General features: G+C 50.5%; 2 protein-coding genes and 1 long non-coding RNA gene across 3 annotated transcripts; 1 reads left to right on the top strand and 2 right to left on the bottom strand.

Moving 5' to 3' along the window:
* Positions 1-9,545: 9,545 nt before the first annotated feature.
* HOXB1 (homeobox B1) lies at positions 9,546-11,214 on the bottom strand. The gene is made up of 2 exons (XM_074562108.1): positions 10,614-11,214; positions 9,546-9,871 (listed from the first exon to the last, which is right to left on the bottom strand). Exons 1-2 carry the CDS (start codon positions 11,212-11,214, stop codon positions 9,546-9,548), a joined length of 927 nt encoding a protein of 308 aa, XP_074418209.1.
* Positions 11,215-20,543: 9,329 nt separating this feature from the next.
* Positions 20,544-22,748, bottom strand: HOXB2 (homeobox B2). Its single transcript, XM_074562298.1, has 2 exons — positions 22,355-22,748; positions 20,544-21,182 (listed from the first exon to the last, which is right to left on the bottom strand). The coding sequence occupies exons 1-2, from the start codon at positions 22,746-22,748 to the stop codon at positions 20,551-20,553; spliced, it is 1,026 nt and encodes a 341-aa protein (XP_074418399.1). The 3' UTR covers positions 20,544-20,550.
* LOC141732857 (uncharacterized) lies at positions 20,790-23,746 on the top strand. The gene is made up of 2 exons (XR_012584173.1): positions 20,790-21,740; positions 22,361-23,746. It is a non-coding gene; the product is annotated as an uncharacterized LOC141732857 (long non-coding RNA).
* The last annotated feature ends 1,810 nt before the right edge of the window (positions 23,747-25,556 follow it).

The following is a 25,556-nucleotide window of genomic DNA, read 5'->3' as shown; positions in this document are numbered from 1 at the left end:
CTCATTCTCCCAGGCCCTCTCACTGGCACCTTTCACAAGCTCGCCATTGAGTGAACGAGAACGAGGAAACTACAGGGCGATACGCAGCTCTGAATTTACTGGCAGAAACAGCAGCAGTTTTGACTTGATGCTGTTGACCTCTGATCCCTGCATTAAGTTTTTATGTTCAAGTAGCTGGTACAAGGCCAATTTTATGAATTGAGTTTTAAACTTGTATGAAGGTTTTCAGAAGGAACAAAATTTAGACTGTTAAGCTGTTGAAATGACACTGATACTGACCTGAAATACTCCGATCTTGCAGAGACAGAGCCCAAAAGGCACTCAGATGCTGAGCAGATACTTTGCATGCGTCAAATGCATTAGTTTAGTGACATGTATCCTCTTCTTGTGCTTCCATGAATGTTTCTCCTCACTGAGAGTTGATGACCACCAAAGACAGTTAATATAATGTGCTTCATCTGGAATACAGTGCAGCACAGCAGGGTACGGAGGCCTTGGCGCAGAGACAGTTAAGCAAGCCAGATGAGGTTCCAGTCATACCTTTCATAGCCAAGACTGTGCAATTGATTTATGTCCAGTGCTGATGATGACAGAAAAGTGCAGGCTAGTTAAAACAGGGCTCTTGGTGTATTTCATGTATGACTGGACAAAGCTTAACACAGCAAGTCAAAGACATTGCAAAAATTCAGGTCCTTAATAAAAACTCTCATCTGCATCTCGCTGGAAGTCTGCAGAAGGTATCACCCTACTGAGCTTAGCACTGTCTGCGAGCTGCAGATTCCTGCCCTCGGGCTCAGTCCGCATTGTACAGCACCAGCCAGCTGCCCTCAGACCACCTTCATCAGCTGGTTGAATGGACCTCACTCAAACTGGCCTCGGGGAGCGCTCAGACCACCCTTCCTGCTCGCAGGCAACTGGGAATCGGTCAATTTGACTGCCATGTCTTAACGTAACTTAAACGGGCTTGATCCAGCATACCTGAGGAATGTCACTTCCCACCCAGCTGCAGAAGTTACAGCGAAGGGCAGAAGCCACCTGAGACAACCCAGCCAACCGTCGTACCTCTGATGTCTTTGAGTGTAAGGTGCATGAAGCAGAAAGCATCTCCCCTCCACAGCACCTAGCAGAGTGAGAGCCTCACCCCCTGGGAAATAGTGTGCCCAGTACAACAGCTTATCTCTGTATTTCCCTGCCTTCTTCCCCTCATTGTATCAAGAGAAAACAAGAATTTTTTGTTTGGATTGTATTATTAGTGTGGGGTTTTTTGATGGAGCAGCAGAAACAATATAAAATGCACAAAGAATGCCTGCTGATTTTCATGGCACTATCAATTTCCTCTCCAGCGTGGAGGAGAGGCAGGGTATGGGTCAAGGGAAAAAAGATTTACTTTTCCTTGATACACACAGCCTTGGCAACACAGTTGTGAATGTACTGAATTTGTAATAAGCCATTCAAAAAAAGCTCCCCTAGAAGACTTTATAACTTTGTAGGCAACCAGCCTCCATAATCAAGTCTTACAACATAGCCCACTACTTCATAAATTTGAAATAAATCATAAAAGGGGCATATTAAAATAATTTGTATCAGTAGGGACTGATTTAAAGCCCAGCTCCTCATCCATCAACGAGATGCTTTCATTTACTAGCGTATTCCTCCAAACTGCAGGAAAAGCTTCGCCAAATCCATTAATAATAAAGAGAAGAGCGCCTTCACAGAGCAAACAGACAAAGGGAAAGCAGAGAATGATTCTCCTAAACTTCTTTTTCTTTACAAGATCCCCTCCAAAAATAATCATGGCAGACAAAATTAGAGGTAAAAGACTTTTGATCTTTTATTGAAGAATAATTTAGGACAATTTCTAATGCCATTCAGCTCAGAGGGGATAATACATTAAAGGAGAGAGTGGCTGGAAAAAAAAATTGGCAGGCAGTAAACCCATCGGCTTCAGTGGGGGAAGTCTAGCGAGGAAAAGATTTATCCTTTGGAAACTGCTAAAGGTGATGCAAAGGGAAGGACTTCCACTTTTTTCCCACTTCCCTCGCCGTTTCGGTTGCCCGCAGGAGCTATTGGCTGGCGGGGGAAGCGCCCCGTCCCTGCGCGTCCGCGGGGCCCGGCGGAGCGGCGAGTCCCGGCGCCGAGGGAAACCCCGGCTCCCCCGGGCTCCTCTGCTGGGTTCCCCGCAAACTGCAGCAAAGCTGACAGTAGCTCTAACCCGTCCTTTGGCTGAGCCCTGGGACTAGAAGTATTGCTCCAAAAACATTTTGTTTGCACACGCTGGAGCGTTTCTATCAAGAAGACTCAGAGTTGCTTTTGAAATAAGAGAGCCTTAAAAAATCTCCGGCTGCTAGAAGGAACTATATTTTCTTCACTCTGTCGATCGGCATTTAAATGTGAACTATCTCGAAGCCTTCCGTAGGAAACACAATTAAAGTGTCATTAAGAAAGCATTTTTCTCGTATCCTTTTCTGTAATAAACGAGTTAGGCTCAGTGTTTCGGCGCTGTGTGGTGTGCTGAAACACGGGGTAAATCCGTGGCCATTTAACACTCTAGTTGGAGCAAAAGGGATTCAAATTTGGAACAGGATTTCAAGTACTGCTCCTTTTCATCCCAGCAATGCCAATATTTTCGAGTGTGTCACTTTCACAGTAACTCACACAGAGAAATATTTTGTAGTAGTAACCAAAAAAATAAAAAATTTCCTTCCTTTCTCCGAGACATATTAGCAATATAACCGAGGTTAAAAGCCGCTTTTTTTGTTTGAAGGAAAACGTTCTCACCTAATTTACGGAAATTCTTTGGGAAAGGCGTTTTCTTGGTTTTGATCTCTTAGCATGGCGCGAACAGGGACTCTTTGAACCCTTAGCAAAGGAGATACTTTGTTTTTAGACGAGAAACAGTTTCTTTTACCGTCTTTTTGCAGTGCCAGCTTCTCTATTTGAAATAAGCGGCATGTTTTCTTTCAGGTAACGCTGTTTTCTCTCTGTCTTCCCACGTGTAGCTCCCTGCCTTCCTGTCTCCAGCGAAAAGAATGCAAAGAAGTGGACAAAAAACACGGGGAACTCCAAGCACCCACTGCTGAGCTGGGGGAGGGAAATGCAAAGAAAATGATTCGGGCAGAATTGCTGAATGAAGGAAGAAATTAAATAAAGATCGAGGTAAGGTTTCCACGAGGTAATATTTCCACTGAACTAACTCCCGGGGGAAAGACCAGGAGAATCATGGTGCAAATTCCCCACCCTTCCCCCTTTTTTTTTTCCCCTGCGACCAAAACGCTTATGTTTTGCCACCTCACCAGGTTGTTTAATCAACAGGGACTGTGATAACCCCCAGAATTGTATAGCCATTTACAAATCCGTTAAATCTTATGGGATTAGCTTTATGGCCACTGAAAGGGAGCTCACCTTCCTCGTGTCTGATTTTAAGACATAACTCATGCACGGTTATTTGGCAATCCTGTGTGAAAGGGCTGTAGACTCACAATATAGACCTCAAATTCCCCTGGTTCTCAGACGTGCCCTGCCAAGGTGTTAGAAGGATGCAAATATTCCGCAAGGCTTCAAAGATAAGTTCTTGCCGTGGGCTCTGGGGACAAACCCTGCCCTCTCTGGGACCCTTCAGCTCTCAGGTAGGAGCTCCAAGTCTGACCCCAAACCCTCTAGAAACTCGTACGGGATTTTTGCCAAGCCCCAAACAGACAGCGGGTGCCCCAAAAAAAGTCTCTCCGCCTTTACCAGAAACCCAGCAACCTGGAGAGGGGCAGATTCAGCTCCCACGGTATCTCTGAGACATGTCGGGTGTCTGCGATCATCCCCAGCTGACCCTTGTTCCCTCAGTCACCTCGGCCACAGACCTGCCCTACATATCGACCCAGTTGTTATTTTCTTTGAAGCCACTTTGGTTTTGCCTTGTGGTTCTGTCTTCTTTTCCTTTTTTAATGGGAACGCGTACGGGTGTTGCAATAAGCCTCTTTGCAGTATTTCTAATTTGCATCGGATTTTTATTTGCTTTTCTGACAAAAGGCTTTCAGAAGAGTCTTTTGGTATTTTTGCTGAGGCAGATTTCAGCTTGCTGTTACCTAAAGCCACCTCCTGTGTCATGGCTTCAGGCAGAAACAAATCAGTCTTAATTTTGCACATTTTAGGTTTTCATCCCTTGCTGTCGGGTATACTTTTACATTAAAAAATATAGATTCTATAATATATAATAAGTAATATATATGTGTGCTTTTTATACTTTGTATAAATATATATTTTATATATATGTATATCCCTTTTCCCCCCCTGCTGCAGTTTTTATGATTGTACTGAGTTTGCGGGGTTGTACCTTGTCACACAGGCCCCCTGGGCAGAGAAAACGTCCATGAACTATCCACCCTCCCGGAAGGGCTGACCTGTGCTCTCTGCACTGAAAAGCAGCTCCTGCCTTTCTTGGTGTGTCCTCCCTGGCCCGGTGCTTTTTCTTTTTTAACCCCAAATAATTGTTCAAAGCAGCCTCCTGGCCGGGAGTGCTGAGTGCTGGCCTTCGTGAGGGCTGGCTGGGATGCAGAGACCCAGGCTTGACCCCATCTCTGGTCCTCAGGCCAAGCTGGGCCCATCTTTGGGTGAATTCATTTCAGGCTGAACTTTGTGTGAACCTGGGCCCGAGGGGAAGGGAACCCGACAGAGCAAGGCTGATGGAGGCAAGTTCTGAGCAAACCCATCAGCCTGAGTAAATATTGAACAAGTCCATATGAAGGCTGGGGTTGAAATGGAGCTGTCAGACCAGTGTAAACTGAAAGGATAGGTGAGGCCTCTGAAGAGCAAGGAAACATTTTGTACACTCACTTCTGCAATTGTTCCTTCTACTCAAGCCCTTTGCCCCAGACCTCATTTCACCTGCCTGAGAGGCTAAAGCAACCCTGAAGATGATAGGCGCTGAAATATCTGTGTTGGTGGAAGCAAATGGCTGAGGGGCAGCGGGGTGAGCAAAGGGACGGCACCGTGGGGTGGCCCTTTCAGTGTAATGAGCAGGGAACATTACAGCTGGGGTCGGACACGAGACAGCAGATCGGAGGTCCCTGACTTAAATCCAGGCGACCTATGCAGCATCGATACTGAAAAATAAATGTACTATATATTTGATACAAATACAAGTGAAATACATTGTCTATAAACATACACAATCCAAATAAACACATATATGCCCAGTTCCCATGCCAGACCATGCTGCTGGGGCGTTGGGGCAGGGGAAGTCCCAGGGATGGGAAGGGCATTGGATGTGCAAGCTCCTGCCCAGTTGAGATCTGAGGGCAGCTGCACTCACCCAGTGCTTCCCACAGCTGCAGGTCTTTTGGCCAGTTCTCCAGGGGTTTTAGTGACACCTAAAAATGTGTTCGTGTCAAAATGTTGAGTTTTACGTAGCAGGCATGAAAATCCCTCCTGGTTTACCTGATTTAGTGTGTATCAACTCCCTTGGCAATGTCAGCGTGCAAGCAAGTGCATGTGTACCTTGCTGCCTTGGTGCCACTCACAGAAAGTGGATCAAATTCTGTTGCAGTTGGCTCACTCACGGTGTGATGAAAACCTCTCGCCCTCATCCTGCTCTGGTTTTGCTGAGAGCTGGGGAAGGGGTGACCCCTGACTAATTTTTCTGTGTGAAACAAGTTTGGAGAAACACAGAAGGCGTCCTCCCCTCTTCTCCTCCACTTCAGGGCATCAAAGACCTTGTGGGCCAAAGGGGCCAGCAATAGCCCAATGCAGATACAGTACAGTCACTGAGGGGGAGGTTTTGTCCCCAGAGACCCCCAGGAACGCTTCACACCTTCAGTGCAAAGAGGCTCCAGGAGCAGAGTTAATAGCAGCCAGCAAAGTGGAGTTGAAAGTAAGGAAGTCTTCAGGGTATTATTATTATTATTTTTTAATAGGAGGTCCTCTTCTGAGATCAAAAGGGCCTCACATTGTGAGAACAAATGCTTTAGGAAGAGGAGAAACATTTCACACTAGGGGGGAAAGGAACAGATGGCCCCGGAGTAGCTGACACACCAGGCCAGAGCGCTGGGTGTGCTCCTCGGGTCCCTGCTCTGGGAACAGAGCCAGAGGAGAGGGACTCTGGGCGTCCCTTCCTCATCCCCTCCTCCCGCAGAGGGACAACAGCTCCAACACGGTGACTGCCATTAATAATTTACACAGTTACGTTTCTTTAACTGGGAATTTCCCCTTCCTTTGGGATATTAAAAGAATAAATCTCCATTAAGAAGCGGCTTTGTGTGTGAGTGTACAGGGGCACTTGGCTAATTTTCCTGCTCATGAAAAATGCAATACCAGGGACCCACAGACAGACACACACACAGAGATATGGGAATATACCGGATTATAAATAGCCACGTCGTTGTGTATCATTTATATAAAACAAAGTGCGTGTAGACCTCGAATTTGTGATAAAGCCTGACTATGGCGATAGGGCTATATCTCGACAGGGACTGCTGCATGCACATCTGCAGTGCGTGCCCCTTTCTGTGCAGCCTATGCCGATGGGCTGTGGGGAGGAGCACATGTTCATGCCCCGTATGGATCCATGGGTACCTGTGCGGGTACTGAAGTACCAGTGCCCGCTCTTTATCTGCTTCTCCGGTTGTGGAGCGGACACAGGTGTCCCTCACCACCTCACAGGAGCATCTGCTACCGGCCGAGGGACCCCCAGCCGCGGGTGTCCTGGCGTGGCCTTCCCAGCCGGCTCCTGCTTCACAGCAGTGGGTTTCGGGCTCTTGAGACAAAAGGGAGCGTGAGAAACTTGGAGGGGAAAAAGAGATTAGCTGTGTGCGGTGATCGTTGTTAGAGAAACAGGGCTGGGCAGCGAGGGGGGCAAAGGGAACGGGTGAGGGGGGAGCCCGGAGGGGGTTACATATGTAAGGGCGCATCGGCACCGTCTCTGCGGACCCTTCCGGAGACTCCCTTTGAGTTTCAAATGGGAGCTGGCAGCCTTTGTTGTGCCCGACACACTGACACACCAGTACCTTCCTTTTTGTCCCGGCCTTTCCGCTCTCCTCCGGCTCTTGCGGGGCCGGTCCGCCCGGCGCTGCCCGCCTCACCCGGCGGCCGGGGGGCAGAGCAGGGCCCGGAGACACAACCGGGGGTGAATATCGTCTCAGTGGAAACCCACGGGCTTTCTGAAGCACAACGCCCTGTTTCGATGAGACAGCTAAAATCGCACAGCTTCAACAAAACCTTCAATCCCGTTGGTTCAACGAATAGGTTAAATCAAGCTGACTCACACCCAACAGGTTATAAAGCCAATCTGTCTGGCTGTGCCTTTTTTTCTCTCTCGGTGTTTGCTAGTGTAACAAAATCCTCTTTTCACCTTTTCCCCCCTCTTTTTTTTTTTTTCTTATCTCTGAGCTAATTGGCCACTCAAAAATCTTTTCTTTCGAGCAAGAGAGGTGTATTAGATGGGGGAAGATTGTATCTCCGGGGAAGAGCGATGCCCTGTCGCCCAGGGACCTCCAGATGAAGCGGGCCGGGGCCGAGCGGCGCTGCGGGGCAGGGTGCCCGGTTCCAGCAGGTACTTTGCTCATTCTTCGCCCCACTCACGCCCGCACCGAAAAGGTTCGCAAATTTGACGAAGCCAGAACAATAGGTTCTCCTGGCAGCCCCTCTGTTTACTTGTTTAGAAATCCCAGAGGCGTTTCGAGGTAAAAAGGTCAGAGCTATACTCGGGCTGGCTGCCTCCTTCCTCCCCGCCCGGCCCCAGCACGGCTCTGCCCCCGCCCAGCGCTCCGGTACCCGCACAGGGCCCTGACCTCCATCCCCCCGCGAACTGGTTTCGTATGTTACTTATACTGTGGAAAACAGCCTTTCAGGGGTCGCCTTGGGAAGCTGAAGGGAGAAAACTAAAGCGACGCTTCGTTTTGGTTTTTAGTTGGATCAGCCTCACAGGGCTGTTCCGTATCAATGAGAAACTCGCTTTGCCCCCACCCCGGATTGCAAGTCCGTTCCAATTCGTGTTGCTGCTTCATTAATGCAGATCTGCTTCCGTGCCGGGATGCTTACACTGAGGATGACGATGATTTTCTGTTCTCATCAGGCCTCGTTGGACTGTAAAATAACTCCACGCGGGGAGCGCCGCGTTTCTATCCGGCCCCGTCTGGGCGACTTGCTCTGAACGCCCCCGAAGCAGAGGCGAGCGCCGGGCCCGATCCTGCCGATGCCAAGGAGGGAGTGGGAGGGGTTCGTAGGGTACCCACAGGAAGAAGGATCGGGCGTTTTGTTTGGAAGCTTTGGCAGCAGCCGGAGACCTTTCCTTCCTCCTCCTCCTCCCACCGAGCCCAGGCTCCCCCCGCCCTGTGTCGCGCATTTCCCTGGACGGGAGAGATTTCCATTTCCATTAGAGAGGACTTGCGTGTGGAAAAAGTAAACTTTATTAGACTGAGGTAGTTTCATTTCGAGATACAGAGCACGGGGAAGGGAGTGGAAGGGAAATAGGAGATTCCGATTAAGAAACCGCTAGTTATTCTCGATGACGTTTTTCCCTTTAAAACAATTTTTCACAAAAGTCGCCGTGGTTTTCAGTTGGTCCTACCCTAAAGTTTCTCGTGGGGAAGGGAAACAATTTAGCCATGGTTAAATAATGTTTTTATCGGACTCCGATAAGCCTAAAAGGGTGGGGGTACAAGGAACCGTGCTACTTCGCTCCAAGACTTCAGGCTATCGAGACGTACAATAAATAGCAGGCAGTGCATCAGTGCCTGGGGGAGCCAAGCCCTGCGGCCCCCCCGCAGCCTTGTTCCCATCCACCTTCACACCTCCTACGACAGTGACCGTTGCCCAAAGTACTCCGAGGTCAGCCTTCGCCTCATCTCGTTTCCTCTGATAGCACAACCCTCCCTCCCCCAGGATCAGTAACAGCCACAGTCGCAGAGCGTGTAGAAAACCCTGTAAAGCAGTAATAGTGCAAAATGGTAGCGGAAGAGTTGCGTTTTTTTGCTTTGTGTTTGTGTCTTTGCAGAGGCTTCTTAGCATCTTGGGGGCCTCAGATTTCATTCCAAGATATACATACAGTAAATAAAAGGGAAATAAAAAAATACCCAAAACTTTTTTACAATCTCGCGGGGAGGAAAAACACATCAAACGTAGGATTTTTGCAGGCAAAAGTCGTTGTGCACATTTTTAAAACGGGAGAAAACTAAATTCGTTTTAAAGTTTCTGTAATTGAAAGTGCAGTTCCTATAGAGGGGGGAGAAGGGAGGGGGAGAAACGTCCCTGAGACAAACGCCTATTGCTAAGGATGTACGAGGACACGGCTGCTCCTTTGGAGTCCAGTGTTTTACAGAGGGTCTATAAATTAAGAGAGAGAAATGCGAGCGGGAGAACCGGTATCACACGTGTGGAGGTGGCCGGAGCCGAGGGGACTGCTCGGAGGGAAGCCTGGCCTTCCTTCCACGCCTGTGTGCGGTCGGGGCTGTGCGTGGGAGGTGCGTGTTCGTGCCTGTGGGTCTGCTGGGGTCTGCGGGGAGCAGCTGCCCCTCGAGGGCAGCCCCGGGCTGGTCCCTGCGTCCCCGCGGGGACGCGTTTCAGGAAGACACCGAGCTGGGAGAGGCCTCAGGTGAGGTGCAGTTGGACTGATCCGAGGCTTCGCTCGCTTCCTTGGCAGACCTGGAGGCAGCAGCCGGGGCGAGACCTTCCTTTTCCCTCTTCTTCTGCTTCATCCGCCTGTTCTGGAACCAGATCTTGACCTGGGTTTCGTTGAGCTCCAGGGTAGCGGCGATCTCCACCCGCCGGGCCCGGGTGAGGTACTTGTTAAAGTGAAACTCCTTCTCCAGCTCCGTCAGCTGCTTGGTGGTGAAGTTGGTGCGGATGGTGTTGGGCTGGCCCAGCAGTCCGTACTCCGACACTTTAGCTGTTAAGGAGCAAACACCAACAGGGCAGGAGCAACCAGAGAAATTCCCTTGCTGGGACGTGGCGGGGCGGGGGGGCTTTTCCCCGCTCCTCTCCTCTCCTGGGCATTTGGTCCCTCCACCGCCCGGAGCTTCGTGCTCCCTCCCGGATCCTCAGCTACCCCTGTCTTCCCAGCCCAGGAATACGGACTTCACCGGGCTCTGCAGAGCTGCCCCCCCCCTTTCCCTTGTAACCATTCCCCCCAGTTCCCTGCAAACTACCATGGAACTTGAACGTGCGTGGGAAGGAGTGGAAGGGGAGGGCGAAGGTGATGATGAGGGGAGGAGGGAAGATTGTGATTTAAGGAAGGTTGTGGAGAAGGAAGTTGAACAATAGGGGAGTGGAAGCCACGACTGTGGAAGAAGCAGGAAGCCTGGAGAATTTCCTATTCCGATCTGGGCTTAAATCGCATTGGGCCTGCGGGAAACTGAGCTCAGGGACCCTCCATCAGGCGTGTCTGGGAAATCTCTAGCTGGCTTTTCCGCAGCGCTGAGCTGGTGTTAAAAAAAAAAAAAAAAAAAAAAAAAAAAAAGACCCCCAAAGCAAAACAAATCTGTGTTCCCCTGGAAGATGAGCCCAGTTACCTTGCGTACAAACCCCGGAGAAGGCAACCTTTCCTTGCAGGGCTGGGGAGCTGCCCCCCGCCTCCCTCCTCCCCCGGCTGGGGACCATCCTCACCCAGCTCTGCCCTCCCCCAAACTCACCTGTCTTGGGGGGGTTCCTCTTCACTTTCATCCAGTCGAAGGTTTGCGTGGCGCTGGCGCCGGGGGGGCACGGCTCGGAGGGGCACGCAGGGTCTTTGTCCTCGTTTAAAGAAGGCGAGAGGTTACTGTAAACGCCGGGCAAGTAGCCGGGCTGCTCCTGCCCGTAAAGGTGTTGCTGCTGGTACTGCCCAGCGGCCCCGCAGTAGCTCTCTGCTAAGGAGCTGAGGTTGGATCCCGCGTTGGCGGAGTAGCCGGCCGCTTGGAAGTACACGCCATCCGCGTCCTGCTGGCCGAGGTAGAGCTGGTGGTGGCCGTAGCTGGGGCTGCAGGTTTGGGCCGGGTACCCGGCGGCCGGGGCAGCGCCCGCGAAGGGGATGGGGCGCCCGGAGGAGGGAGGGTGGTAGCCGGGGTTCTGCGGGGGGAGATGGGCGGCCGCGCTCCCTCCCACGCCAAAGCGCCCGTCTCCGTTAAAAGTGTCACTGGCGGGGCTACCTGAGCAGGAGAGGAAGGAAGGGGAGCTTTGCTCTAAATGGTGGTAGGCGCCCGTCCCACGGTTACAAATTGCATACTCTAAGAAGGAGTTCATCCTAGTATTGTCCATCTGCCACTGATGGAGGAGGGTCAGCCTGTTTTGGGGGGGATTCCGCCTGCCCTACAACCTTTAGATAGTATGTCAAAGCTGTAAAACTTCCTTCCATGCATCGCTGGCCCTCGAACCCCTCAGCCTTCGGCGGGGCCGGGGTGGGGGCAGGGGGAGGCGGCCACGTGGTCCGCCCCCAGCCCAATGAGCGAGGGGCTCCTGAAGTTTGTCACATCTCTGAGCTCATCCATCAAGGCCCTGACATTTGCATGACAAAGGGGTTTCAATCAAACCCTGCCCATCAATCTGATAACAACACGAATACGTCAAAATCTTTCCTCAAAGACTTTAAAAGAGAGGAGGGAGGTGGGGTGCGGGGAGGTGGAGGGGAAGAGGGGCTGGGGGAAGAATTAGAATTATACACAACTGTTTTAAGTGCTAAAAAGGCTCCCAAGTTATGCGAGTAGCCAGTTTCAGCAGAACTTCCCCTTACCCCAACTTAAAAAGGTTTTCCCCAATCCTAGCTCCATCTGAGAAAAAGAAAGACAGAGGGAAAAGAGGTAGGGAGGTCTGACTACTCTTTCCCCCAGGCACAAAAGGATGCTCTTTTCTTCATTTCGAAACTTTGCCTACAAAGTGGCTTGAAGATGTTTTGCGTTTTCTGGGCTGAAGAGTCTAATAAAAGCTCCGAAGAAAAAAAAGGCTCCATGTGTTCTAATTTTGCCACACCGGCTTTGTGTCTAGGGCCAGTGTGGGTAAAAGCAACATAATTAAATCAATATTCTAATGAGGCCATGAAATAAAGTTAGGAAGACAGAATGTCTTTTGTTGGAGAAATACCATGCCCAGTTTAGCAGTTGGAGGAATGGAACTAAAAATGATCCGTATGTCTATCTTCATGTCCTCCTACCCATCCACTCACCCACGCACCTACCTATCTACACATTTACTACTGAAAACAGCAGCTGTTTTAAGGGCTTTAACCAATGCTGGAACTTTAAGCTCCTCTTTTCCATGGCAAACCTGGTTTGATCTTTCTCCAAATCTGTTGCCACTGGAGCTTTCCCCTAGCAGGGTCCAGCTGATGAGTAGGTGGAAAGACACTGACTTCAGGCCGGCCACTCCACTGCTGAGAGAATGGAAACATAGGTAGGCAACATTTATTTACTTGTTAGCAGAAGGGAGACAAGAGCACCCAACAATATGACGCCCACAGTCATTTGTTACTTGTCAAGATATTTACTGGTTATTCAGCCTCTAAGAAGAACCAGGAGGGCTCTTTTTTTTTTTTTTTTTTCTTTCCACAGGCCAAAAGTTCACTTTGAAAGGCATAAACACGGCCTTCAGTTGGTAGGTTTGGCTGATGCAACACGTTGGGGTAACATTTGTTAAGAAACTGCAACACAGACAGCCACGACACCAACCTTCCTCTCTCCTTTAGATCCCCCCGAGAGAAAGTGTGAGTTTTAGCCAATTACAATTCTCGCCCTTCAATAAAAAGAATAAGGAGAAAACTATTTCCAGAGCTGCGTGCCTATTTATTCATTTATTCTGCCGACTTTGCTGATGCTGAGATATTCAAGAAGAAAATCTTTCAGGTTACAAATGTTCTCTGAAACTCGCTACCTCCTTTTTTGCATAAAACAACCAAAAGTGATTATAAAGATTCAAAGCAACTCTCATGTCATTCCACTTGCAAGAGAAATCGGTTTCTAATTTGATTCCAGGAGTGCTTTTTATATTATGTTGCACTCGCGTTTAAATTTAATGTATTATATTTAAACGATGTCTACAATAGATGATTTATGGGTGTAAAATGAAAAAAGAAAAGGATAGATGTTTATTTCATCCATGAATCAATTGTTTCATATTGTCTGATAATTTTCCACTGTGATCTCACTCCACTGTTACATTAAGGAGATGCTTTATGTCATTAAAATACAGCTGTCTTCTGGAGTTTCAGAATTAGCTCCGAGAGAGTTCACTGCTGCGGAGTTATGGAGGAAAAAGTTTTGCTATTCACCTCCTCCCAGCGAAGGCTAAACCAAAGTTTAGACCTGAGGCAGCTCTGGGTGAAAGCACGGAGTTTCTTTGGTAGATGGGAAAATCAGCCAGGACGGGATCAAAATTTCAGCCATGAAATGCAGTAAGTATCCCGACCCGAGCAGGGGATGAAATGAGGTCCCCGGGCTCCTGGACTCCAACCCCACTTTTGGGGGAAAGTGAAGATATTGGGGAGGTGGGTGTGTGAAAGTGAAGATAGAGCTGAGGAGGGCATGTGCGGAGGTGAAGTCACTTTGGCAAAGGCTTTTTTTGTCTCTCAGTTGAGGTAACTGTCAGATCACGAAAGGTGGGGTGTTGGAGCCGATTTCCCCCCAGAAAGGAAGTCCAGGCGGCAGGATACCGGGCAGGTCTCGGGGTGTGCTGGTTTCCCACCCCCTGCCCGGAGCCGGCACACCCGGGGCTCCCCTGGCCGCCCCTCCCCGGAGCTGCCAGGCTGACGGCCCCGGGCAGGGCGAGCGGGGTAGCAGCGCTTCAGCCCACGCTGTCCTCCGGCTGACCTCCCCAAAGTGGTACGGTCTTCTCCAAAATGCATGGCTTGTGGTGACTGCGCGGTATTTTCGAAAACCGCAGCGTCAACGTGCATGCAGGCGCACTGGGAACGGCTTAGGAATCGCTTTTCCGAATTTCCTGCTTAGCCCCTCACCCTGGATCCGATATAAAATTGCTGCTGTTATTATTATTGATTTCCATTCCCCTTGTGGAGAAGGTGTGAGACCCAGTTTCGGTGCAGACCTTCATAACCTGCAGGAGAAAGAAATACCACATTATTGTTAACAAGCAATCGCCGGGTGAGCCTATCACTTACACGTTTATTTCTGTAAAACCTCCTTTATGGGGAGCTGAGAGAGGGAAGGCGGTCAAACAAAAGGTGTTGGTGGAGATTCTCAAATTATCAGAGCTTTCTCCTATATCCCCCCGAAATAGTTACTTAGCCTTTCACTATATGAACTACTTGATTTTCACTTATGTATAGAGGGAGACAGTAATTATTCCTACCCCCTAAACCACAGACGGTGCCGTTTTGGGGATGCTGCTGTTGTTCACAAAACAGGATTAAAACAAATTGTCGAGAGATGGATGATGCTAGAAGGTGAGCGGGGAATTTTTAGCTCTTTGATTCCTGGAAAAAGAAACTCTGCTGTCCAGGAGCGTGGTCGGCTGCTCGGTGGGAGGCAGAAGAAATCACTTCTTTACCTCCTGGTCCCGATTCCTTGCCCGGCACTGTGTGTGCGGGACTCCGCAGAGCTGCATCCCCGCTCCCCGAGAGCCGATGCTGGCCTAAAGCACTTCGGGAGCTACCGCCCCTAAACCGCAGGCTTTATTTGATGAGCAGATAAGAAATGAGGAGGTCACCAGCAGAATAAGGTTTTGGTGGCGGGGGACTTCCGATGCCCACCACAGGCATCCCGTGCCCTTTTCCCCCTCCATCCACCCCGAGGCAAATCCCGGGGCAGCTCATCTGCTCGCACACCCACACCCCCTCACTACAAAATGGGGGTTTTGACCCCCTAGGGAAAACCACGCCTTTTGTTCCAACCCGATGAAGATATCGTATTAAAATAAACCTTTTCTTGAGAGCAGTTTCTCCCTTTTAGCGGCATAAAGCGGTTCCACAAAACTCGGGGCTGCAGCAGCCTGGCGGCGGGGAGAGCAGGGGAGATTTCTCCCTTCCCTAAGAGACGGTTTGTTTGATTTCAAACAACTCTCCTGACATGAGGGATAGGGCCCTTCTGAAGGTGGTTTGTGGAAACACGTCTTATAAGAAATCTTAACGCGAGAAGTTTTCTGTGCAGGCGACACAGAAGGAATGTAGCATTTCCAAAGGCTCCAGAGTGCTCGGAGTCTTCAGATACTTCGTTTTGGAGTTAAATATAACTCTCTGCAGAGAAAGTTTGTGTCGTGCGTAAGAAATGTCACTTTTGGCTCCTGGCGGGGTGATTTATAAGAAGCACTGCTGACGCTGGGGGTGCGTGTTTGGCTGCGGACTTCGTTATCACCAAAAAGGACTCGTCCCTAGAAATTGTCAGAGAAATTTATAGCCCCGGCATGTGTCTTGGTTAGATCATAGCCTGCTAAGCTATATTTGGGGCTAAAAACTGAAGAGGGGAAAATAAAACTGAATATGGAAAAATCCTTCAGAGTTTGGGAGTCCAAAGAAATGCAGAAGGAATCCTTTTAATGAGTTACAAGCGCCGGGCTATCCCCGAGCTGCAGAATAAATACGAGACAATTAAGATAAGATACAATAGTTCTTATCTGCCGCTCTCGGGAGCGGGGCGGGCGCGGCGGCGGGGACCGGCCGGGCGCCGGGCGGGGGGCCGGCACCGTGACCAGCTCCAGCACGATGTCGTGAGGGTCCCTGGACGGGGACTGTCCACAGGTGGTCAGCGTCCCCCGGAGGGGATGGGCGCCTCTTAACCAGGGAAAGGGACGTGTTTTGTGTTCTCGATCTCCTGAACAATACTTTGAGTGGAAGATTTGGGTGAGAAATGCCTCTTTCGATATTTTTCCTTCTCAGGATGGCACTAACCGCTCAAATCCCGCCTCCTCCTGCGCCAAAACATCAAATTCCTCCTCCGACGGCTCTGGGGAACCTGTCCTGTTTCCCTGTGAATCGCATCGGCTATTTCTCTCTGGTCCCCAGGGCAGGGGTGTGTCTGTAAACCGGCTCGTCTCACTAATGAGGTTCATTTAAGCCTTTCTACTGGGTGAGGGCGAGAGGAGAGGTCTGTATCTGCTGCTCCTGCGTGCAGCAGTGCTTTCTCTCGTAGCAGGCAGACCCTGTGCGCTCCTCATCCCGGCCGAGCCCCGCTCCGGGCCGTCCTTGCCTTCCCCCAGGACAGCTCGGCAAGCCCGAGGGAGCCTCGCCCGGGCCCGGTTGGCTCTGGGCTCAGGGCCGGCCTCGGGCAGCTCCAGGGGGATGCACGGCCGGGACTGAACCCGAGGGGTCCCAAACCCTCCGCGTTTCGTTCAGATCCAGCATCTGGCAGGCCCGGCGTGGGCTAACTCGACCAAAACCCGCCCTTTAATAAGTGCATGAATTTATTAATAACTTCATCGACGTTGCTAATATGAATAGGTCCGCATTATTAATATCCACCAGCGTTAGACAGTGTTCCACTGGGGATGAGGACTAGATTCACGTGGGCGAACTGCAGCGTTTCTTAAGTTAGTTTCCCCGGACCCGGCAATCTGTATTTTCCCCTGCGATGTATATAAAGAGGGAAAAAAATATCCGGCAAAGCTGGGATAGAGGCGGGAGGTGCCAGGATGTCGAGCAGGAGGTGGTTCCCTCTGCCAGCTCCTTCCTTTGATGGTGGTGGAGCATTAGGGGCACTCCTCAAGCTCTGGCCACAGAGGACTGGGATGCGGTCAAGTGCTGGAAAAGAATGCTACAACACAGCTGGGAAAACGGTCCCTGGAAGGATATTCCCGGAAAGCCGGAGTCTGGCACCGGCAGCTGAGGAAGACTGGGATGAATCCCCAGCAGAAGTTACCTCTTCCCACCTCACCCATCAAAGGCTCAGCTCCTTCTTCCCTCTCTCCCCCGCGTTTCCTTCACAGAAGGTTTTCCGCCTCGAGCCTTCCCATAGCTCGAATGGGTTGGTTCAACATCTTCAGGGCTTCGAGTAGCACTTTAGCAAACACATCCCCAGACTAGATCAGCACAAGATAAATATTACTTTAACACCCCTACAACACGTGCGAGCGTATCTCATTTGCATATTTCTAGGTTAATAATCGTGAGGCAATTGCAGTGTTTTGACAACGATCAAGAGCTGAATACGCTTAATATGCTTAATATATGCCCTCCAGTTGCACAGAACAGAAGGGCAGGGTTGCAAATATGCATTCCCCATTTGTTTGACATTTTGAAGAAGGTAAAGAATGGCTGAACTAATGGCGAAATCTTACAGTCATTCAATAATTTAGATTTTATTGAATATTCCCCTTCTTTCCTCCGACATTTCAGTCTTGCTAATTAGGACAAATAAGAAGGGGCCTGCTGTTAGCAAGGATAATAACTGGCGAGGTTCCATTTATTAAGTCACTTTCCGTGGGTGTAGAATTGATCTGTGGCTGTGACTGGCATGCTTTCTAGACCTGCAGCAACTTTGAGAAGTCATTATGATCTGCAGCAGGGCCCTTGTTAGAGATTTGTATTGATAAGGTGTCAGGGTTTACGTTGGGGGGTTCGTGGAAACCCCTTCCCCGCTCCTGTCCCATCCTGGCGCTGGGGGGAAGCCGCCCCCTCCCAGCTCCCTGCAAAGGGTGACCCTGCAGTGGACGGCGTCCCTCTTGTCCCCTCCCCTCCGCCTCTCCCTTCCCCTCCTCCCTTCCCCACGGAAAGGGCGTGTGTGTTTGTGGAAATCCGCTGCACGATCGATTTGCGGAGAGATCTATCTATGTGCACCTATTTTTGAAGTTGAATAAGAAGTTCCCTTCTTTGGAGGGACAAAGGGGATGTGCAGATCCATGATCTGGACCGGGACCGGGCAGGGCTGAGCGGCCCTGGGGACCGGAGAGGGTCCCGCCGTTGCGAGCACGGACTCCCCGGCAGCGCTCGGGGCGCTTGGCGTGGGCCAGCCCCGACCGTCTGATTCCCTGCTCCTGCCGTCCCCCAACAAGCCTGTATTCAGGCTTGCGAGGGGGAGGAGGCGGGAGGAGAAATATGTAAAGCACTGGAACAAATGGCGCTTTGATAGACAACGTCTGGCAGTGCCAACGCTGCCGCTGAGTATGTTCCAGAAGCTGGAGATATTAAATAAACTTAAAGATAATGAATAGCCTTCTGTGGTACTTGGGCTGTGCCTGGGTTTTCTTCCCCCCCGAATGGCTCTGGGACTTCCAGAGCGAAGAGGAACCGGTGAGAGAGGGCAGCGCGATGGGGGAGGCATGTGATGACTCCCAGGCTGGGATGCGAAGGCAACTCGTCTGCAGGCAGCGCAAACTATGCACTAGGCGCTTCCTTTTATTTATGGGAAGGTGTTAAGTAATGTTCACTTGCATATTTTAATTGCAATCTACTTCGATTTTCAATATAAACCTACTCTTTCCCGGAGTGAGATGCTAGCAGGTTTGAAACGTCTGCTCGTTTGGTAGGGAAAGAGGCTGGCAATATTATTAAGAATAAAAAGGTAGCCGTAAAATCACCCCCTCTATGTTACAGCGGGAAGAGACAATCCAGATCTTCGCGCAGCAATTTCGAAAACATCTGTCGAGGGCTTGCTTTATTTTATTTTATTTTATTTCTTTTCACAGCCCGAAGTAGAAAGCAAGCCTGGCTTCTGATGCTCTCAATCCGAAATAAAATATCGGGCCACCTCGCGGAAGTTTCCCGGACTCCACGGTTCTCCCGGGGACTCCTGGGGGAGGGGGTGGGTGACTCCTCCCAGGCCAGCCCCAGGGACGCAACAACGGCCCGGGACCCTGTGGGGTGGGGTGGGGGGGACGGCAGCCCCCCGAGGAAACCCCCCGAAGGCCAGACCATAAAAAATAACCCTAACCCTAAAGAATAAGGCTGGTGGCAACGCCGCTTGTCATGGCCGCTCCGCTCTTCTCCGCGGCTCCCTGCGCCATTTTAAGGCCGCGGGTCCCCCCCATGATTCCCGGCCGCTCGCCTCCTGCCCCACGCTCCCCCCGAGCTCGCCTTTCCGCGTTACTTTCGCACAAGCCCCGCTTGAACGCCTACCAAATTTCTGCCGTGGCTGAGGAAACACCAATGACTTAGCAAAGACGTAATATGATTTATTTTGGGTGTCACCGCGATTGATTCCTGCGCTGACCCCTTTTCATTCATAAGCCTCTCCACCCCCCCCCCGCCTCACTCTCCCTCCTTGATATATGAGTTTTGTATTTAAAATTACATGTTGCCAGAAAGCTTTCGTAAAGGGATCCGCGAGCCGGGACAGAGCAGCACAAATTGCTGTGGAAGGAGATCACAGATTTATAAGGCTCGGGGTGGTGTGGGTGTGGGTGTGTGTGTGCTGGTTTGTACTGTTGAAAAAAGGAGAGGAAAAAAGAAAGGCCTTTTTCAGGCTGATCTCTTACCCCTTTTTCCTCTATAGCATTTATTTGTTGACTAAAGTGCTGCCACGCACCACCCTCCCAGGGTGGATTTTTTGCATTTTCTCAAAATCCTCCCTTTCCGCCTCTTTTTTGGTACTCCGGGGCATTTACAACACCCATAATCGCGTTATGGCACGGCTGTGTTTTCTGCTTGCAAGAGCCGAGAGAAGGGGGAGTGGGCTGAAGGCAAGAAGCGGCGCTCGCCTGGCCAGGCCGGGCTGTGGGAGAAGCGCGGGGGGGTGGGGGGCGGGATCGCCGCGGGGAACGGGCCGCGGAATGTGCGGGGGCTCCGCGGAGCGGCCGCGGCCCCCGCGCCTCTCCGAGCCCGGCCTTTGTGTCGGTTTCCATCCCTTTATCCGGAGATTTCCTTACAGGAGGGATTTGCAGTTACAAAAATATAACCGCAAACATTAAAATTGGAAACAAATGTCTGCTTTGGTTTGGTAAAAAAATTAAATAAATAAAAACCAATGCAAACAGAACTGAATACAGCAAATATTTCTGACTCCCGAAGCCTCTTGAAATGTTAGTTGGGAGCAATGTCTTTTGTCTCCTCTCTCAATGCACACGAGGAGATCATTACTGCAAAGCAGGAAAGAGGAAGGCGAATGATTTAGGCAAAAAATATCACATTTTCGAAAGAAATATGTAGCAACACACGTTTCTTGGTTTTATAAAGACATTTATTTACTCTATGAAAATAATGTACAATAAATAATTTGCCATTTACTATTAAAGGATTTGAATAAATAGTCTACATCTAAAACTTAAAAAGAGGAAGGAAAATTCCTCTGTTTTTATTTTATTTTATTAAGAAATCTAAAAGTCTCGTTCTGATTCCTGAGAAAGTCGCTTGAAGGATTTACAAATGTTTTCTCTTGGGGGCTGACATCTCTGACGTGCGTGAGAACTATCGGGTGCTTTCTTTAAAATAAATAAGAAAAAAATATTAAAACTATACTTAAATACCTGCATTTAGCAAAACTCGGGCCGTTCTTTCATGTGAGCCTCCTAGAATAAATATTGGGAGAGTGATGCGGGTCCCACAGTGTGAGAAGCTTTAAAAGAAAGTGTTTGGGGGGTGGAATGAGGTGATTGAATGAGAGATGGCTGGGGTTTATTTTTGGGGTGCCCCCCCTCCTTGCGGAAGCCTGGGGGGAGCTGGCGGTGGCTCGGGACGGGACAGAAACCAGAAACGGCGAGGCGGGCGGGGAGCGGGGGCGGCTATTGGAAATTTAAATGTTGCAAATCTATAGTACAAAGTGCGCTTGTAAAAAAGTCCAAGTCTTCCTCGGAGAAGTGGACGGGGCTCTCCAGGGAGCCCTGGAGACCGGGGGAAAGCCCCTCCGAGAGCTGCAGGCAGGACTCTGCCGAGAAGATGCTCAGCTCTGGCAACAAAGGCGAGTCCTGGCTCTCGGGGTAGGCACGGTCCGAGGGGCCGGCGACGGCCCCGGGCTCCCCCCTGGCCCCCGCCGCCGCGAACCGCGGGCTCCCGGGCTCCTCGCTCCCCGGCTTCTCCCTCCGGTAGGGCCCGCCGGTCTCCGGAGCCGGCCCGAAAGCCGGGCTCTCCTCAGCCTCCTCCGCCGGGTCGCTGCCCTCGTCCAGGTTGGGGTAGGCGAGATCCCCGTCAGGGGTTTCTTTGTACTGGGTTTGCCTCTTGTGCTTCATCCGGCGGTTCTGGAACCAGACCTTGACTTGCCGCTCGGTGAGGTCGAGCAGAGCCGCGATTTCCACCCGCCGGGGCCTGCAGAGGTATTTGTTGAAGTGAAATTCCTTCTCCAGCTCCAGCAGCTGCGTGTTGGTGTACGCGGTCCGGAGCCTCCTGGAGCCGCTGGTGTCTGCCAGCCCCTGGATGTCTTAAACACATAAAAAATCGCACGTTGCAAAGAGAGGGAGCGGGGGCAAGCGGAGGGTCCGGATCCGTCCCCTCCCTGTTGCGGGCAGGGCAGAGCCGTGCCCCGCATTAACGAGCATGAGTGTGTGTGTGGGGGAGCCGCTACGGGAAAAAAATAAATGTTTTATTAAACTCTTCCCACCGTGGAAGAGGCTTGGAAATCACTTTCCTTGTCCCACGGAGGAGAAAGGATTTTTCTCCCTGGCCCCTTCCTTCAGGGACCTTCCGTCTCTGCCATCTTCGCGAACAAGGGGAATTTCGACCCTTTCCTTCCTTTTATTTTTTTTTTTTCTTTTGCCGGTAGTCCGGGGACGGACGCTGTGGGGCTTTGATTTCATTATTCCTGTATTATCTGGCCAATGAGCTCCGGTGTCCGCCCTTCTCCTGCCCGGCGTTTACCTGAACGGTGCCATTAAAATACTGAAACACTGAATTGTGCCTTAAACACTTTGTCCCGGGGGAAGGAGGGTCCCTGTCCAGGGCTGCTGAGCTCCCCGGCCAAGAGGAGCCTCAGGGAGAGGTTATCACTTTATTGGGGGATTAGGGGGGATTTGGGGGTGTATTTAGTTTATTTTGCCATGGGGAACTGGCTCTCCCCACTGTGCTGGCTGCTGAGAGTCCAGCTCTCGCTCTTTCCACTTCCCCATCCTGCTGGGAGCAGCCGCCGCGTTACCCACCCGTCTTTCTTTCCCCCCTCCGCTCTTCCTTCGGGTTTTTTGGCTTTTTTTTTCCCTCCTGTAGGCTGTAAAAAAAAAAATAACTCAGGGCTGGGAGGGAAAATCAAACAAATGGAGCTGTGGCTCGGCTGCCAGGTCCCCCCGCTGGAGCTAATAAAGAGCCCGGCTCCCCCCGGCCCCCTCTCCCTCTTTGCTTTCGCAGGAGTTACATCAATTTGCTCTTTTATTTGCGGGGGGAGAAGGCAGGAGAACACCCCCCCCTCCCTCGGCTGTGTACATTGCTGCGGTGTATTTTATTGCGTGACATGCGTTCGGGGGAGGTGCGGGGCAAAGTCTGCTGGGGGGCGGGGGGGGCTGGGGTAGGGCTGCTCTGGGGTCGGGGAGTGGGGGGCATTGTTTATTATTCGGATCCTCTCCGATTTCAGCAAACACCCCCTCACCCCCTCATTATACGAACCTGCAGGAGATCCTGCGGCAGGGACCGGCACCGAGGAAGATGATGGGGGGGAAGAGGAGGAAGAAGAGGATGGAGCCTGGGTAGATTTCTTGGAGGATTTCTTCTCCTTCATCCAGGGGAATTCCGCTGCCAAGGGGCCGGGCTGTGCCGGAGGCTGGGGCTGGAGCTGGAGCAGGCCATGGGATGCTCTTTTTTGGCTCCTCGGTCTTGCCTGGCTGCTGGAACAAGGATTCAGGCTGAGGACGGTTTGCTCAAAAGGAGGAGGAATTAATGTCGAGTCCTTGATTGATGAAGTTTGAAATGTCTCCAGGACAGCGGGAAGAGACGTCAGGCACTCTGCGAGCGAAGGCTGGCTATTTATAAACCCGATCTCCCTCTCAAATTCAAAATTCATGGCTTTTCCAGGGCCCAGGGTTTAAAAAGTGGGAGGGGGGAAGAGGGAGGAGGAGGGGGAGAGGGAAAGAAATCTGAGGGCCTCAGTTTTTATGGCAGTGATGATGATGGTTCTCGGGCTTTTTATAATTGTTATATTGCTGATAATACAGGCGTATGGGGACCTTGCTCTATTAAACTCGAGACTGGGGCGAAATTGCAGCCAATTCCTGGTCACGTGGCCAGCCCTGGCCAATGGCAGGCGGGGCCTGGTGGCAAACAGAAAGCATTATTTTCTTTAATTGATTAAAAAAGGCGAGAGAAGATCCCCAGAAAAGTCCCCTCCTCCCCTCCGCCGCCATCCCTCCTCGGCCGGCCGCGGGGCGACGGGCGGCTCTGCCGGGGCCGGGGGCTGCGGCCAGGGAGCTGCTGCCTGCGCTGCCTGCCCTGCCTGTGCCGTGCGGCTCCAGACTCCCTCGCTGAGCTCCCGAGTGTTTGTACCCCCGAGGAGGGGGGAAACCAGGCGTGGGAAAAGGGGCTTTCCCCCCCTCCGAGGAAATGCAGCCAGGGAAACGCAGCCTAAACCGCGAGCCAGACGGGATCTCGGGTCTGGCAACCGAGGCCGGGAGTGCCTGATGCATTTGCATATCATATATATATATATATGTATTGCAGAGCTTGGGAAGTTCGAGCCAGCAGGAGGGTTTGGTCAGGAGGTTTGTGTCTGGGTCTGGGTATGAACACTTAGGAAATCAAGTGAGCTTTCAAGTCAAGTATATTTAAATCGGCCTGATTTACCTGGTTAAATTACTTTTAAAGGAACAGCATAATCCTTCTGCTTCTAAAGCCAGACTTAATGGATTCTTTGTGCTTTCCTTAAAGGCCAAACATATTTTAAGGTCACGGATATCTTTGAAATCACGTTTCTTCCTTCCCATCTTTTTTCCCCCTTTTCCCCCACCGCCAATAAACAGCGCCACTTCCAGAGTTTACAAAATAAATAAATAAAACGAAAAGCCATTTCCCAGGAAGATTTTTTTTCTTCCTTTTAAAGTGCCCGGGTCCACACAAACCAAAAAGAAGAGAGAAACGATCAATCTTTTTCTCGAAAGACTTTTGACAGCTCGGCCTAACTCGGCGAACAAATTTGGCTTTTGCTAAAGAGTTACTTAAACCAAGAAAGATTCAAGAAGTTTAATTCAAGGGTCTGAATTCAGGAAGTCTAGGAAGCAAAAATTTGGGGGGAGGAAAAAAAATAAGCTTCTTGCGGTAGAATGGAAATGTGGCTGGTTTGCAGTTTGTTTGTTCAAGGTCCATTTCTCCCATTTTGCAGCAGAGAGGGACTGGCGGGGCTGCATTCACGCAGGGAGAAGCCTAGAAACTTTTGTCAGTTCAAGCATCTGTGTGGGTGGTAAGGGTTTCTGAGAAACACATAATAAATCTAAAGCTGAAGCCGAGGCCGAAGCGCAGTTTAGCAAAAGGTGGGGGGAAGAAAATAAAAAAGCATTTACAAAACGCAGCTTGATTGAAGGGAGAATTTCCATAAATATTTCCTATATGTGAACACACTTACCGAAATCAGCATAAATCTACTCAATCTCGGCAGATCAGGACTTTTATAAAAATTAATAGTTGAGTTTCCGGTCATTTCTTGCTTGTTTGGTTTAAAGTGGCATTTGGGGGGGTCTCGGGCTTTGTCCCGAGGCTGCCAGTTCCTCCCCGCGCTTTGAGGGACGGGGTGGGGAGCTGGGAGACAGTGAAAGAGTTTGGGATGCAAAAGGAAAACTCTTTCCATCCGTTTCCAACTGGTCTCGCTGCTTTTGCTAACACTAAAGTTGCAAGGAAATAAAATGAAAGAAAGAAGGAAAGAAGGAAAGAAGGAAGGAAAGAAGGAAAGAAGGAAAGAAGGAAAGAAGGAAAGAAGGAAAGAAGGAAAGAAGGAAAGAAAGAAAGAAAGAAAGAAAGAAAGAAAGAAAGAAAGAAAGAAAGAAAGAAAGAAAGAAAGAAAGAAAGAAAATAAAAAACCTCTTGGGGAAAGAGGGATTTTTTCCCACGCACCAGACGGAGGCACAAGAAAAGAAATATCTCCCTCCTCAAGGGGCAAGGCATCACCTTATACGAATAAATTCACAGAGTTAGTGAGCGACAGAGAAATGCAATAATTGTAAAACAAACCCGGGCCTGCTTCTTTAGTGCAAATTAAAGTGGGGCTGTGAGGAGCTGGAGGAGGGGGAGCCCATCGCCAAACTGAGAGGTGTCACGCTCTGAGCCTCGGAATTGCCTTCTTTTTTCCACGATTTTAACTAGCTCCTGGGAATCCCTGACACAAACCCCAGCAACATGGCGACCGGGATGCGAGGCTGGGAAAATTATACTCAAGGAGGGGGGGTGGGGGGGTAGAAGCCAACGACAAACCCAAGCCCAACCCAAGCTCTTGTTCTTTGAGCCGATCCCAATCAGACCCTGCACGCTTTTATGCTTTTAAATTACAGTATCCCCGAATGGTAAATTGCTCTCTGCATGGACGGGCATAACCCAGCCCCGGTCCTGGGGAGAAAAACAAGCCCTGTCTCTCTGTTATACCGTTATTTATTATTGCACGAAGGTTATAATTATTAACCTGGAACTTCATTTATTAAGAGGGAGCAGAGATAGAAAGAAACGCGAGATCATTTCTCATGTAAAGCTTTCTCCACTCGACCTTTTTATACGTGTGGGTTTATCCAGGCACCTATGGACGTCCCTGGCTGTGCACACCTGTGTGTGTAAAATACGGATACACACACTCCTTATTTCTACAGCCCAGCCCTTTTTTTCGGTACTTTTTACA

Source organism: Larus michahellis, chromosome 18 (genome assembly GCF_964199755.1).
Source record: "Larus michahellis chromosome 18, bLarMic1.1, whole genome shotgun sequence".
Lineage (NCBI taxonomy): Eukaryota > Metazoa > Chordata > Aves > Charadriiformes > Laridae > Larus > Larus michahellis.
The sequence above is the reverse complement of the archived record's forward strand: the minus strand, read 5'-3'. Positions and strand labels throughout refer to the sequence as shown.

Excerpts from the sequence above, each read along its gene's own strand:
- HOXB1 (XM_074562108.1), bottom strand. The coding sequence starts at position 11,214 with ATGGACAATACTAGGATGAACTCCTTCTTAGAGTATGCAATTTGTAAC. Across the intron at positions 9,872-10,613 it reads GAGGAACCCCCCCAAGACAG|CTAAAGTGTCGGAGTACGGA; the intron begins GTGAGTTTGGGG and ends GCTCCTTAACAG.
- HOXB2 (XM_074562298.1), bottom strand. The coding sequence starts at position 22,748 with ATGAATTTTGAATTTGAGAGGGAGATCGGGTTTATAAATAGCCAGCCT. Across the intron at positions 21,183-22,354 it reads TGCCGCAGGATCTCCTGCAG|ACATCCAGGGGCTGGCAGAC; the intron begins GTTCGTATAATG and ends TATGTGTTTAAG.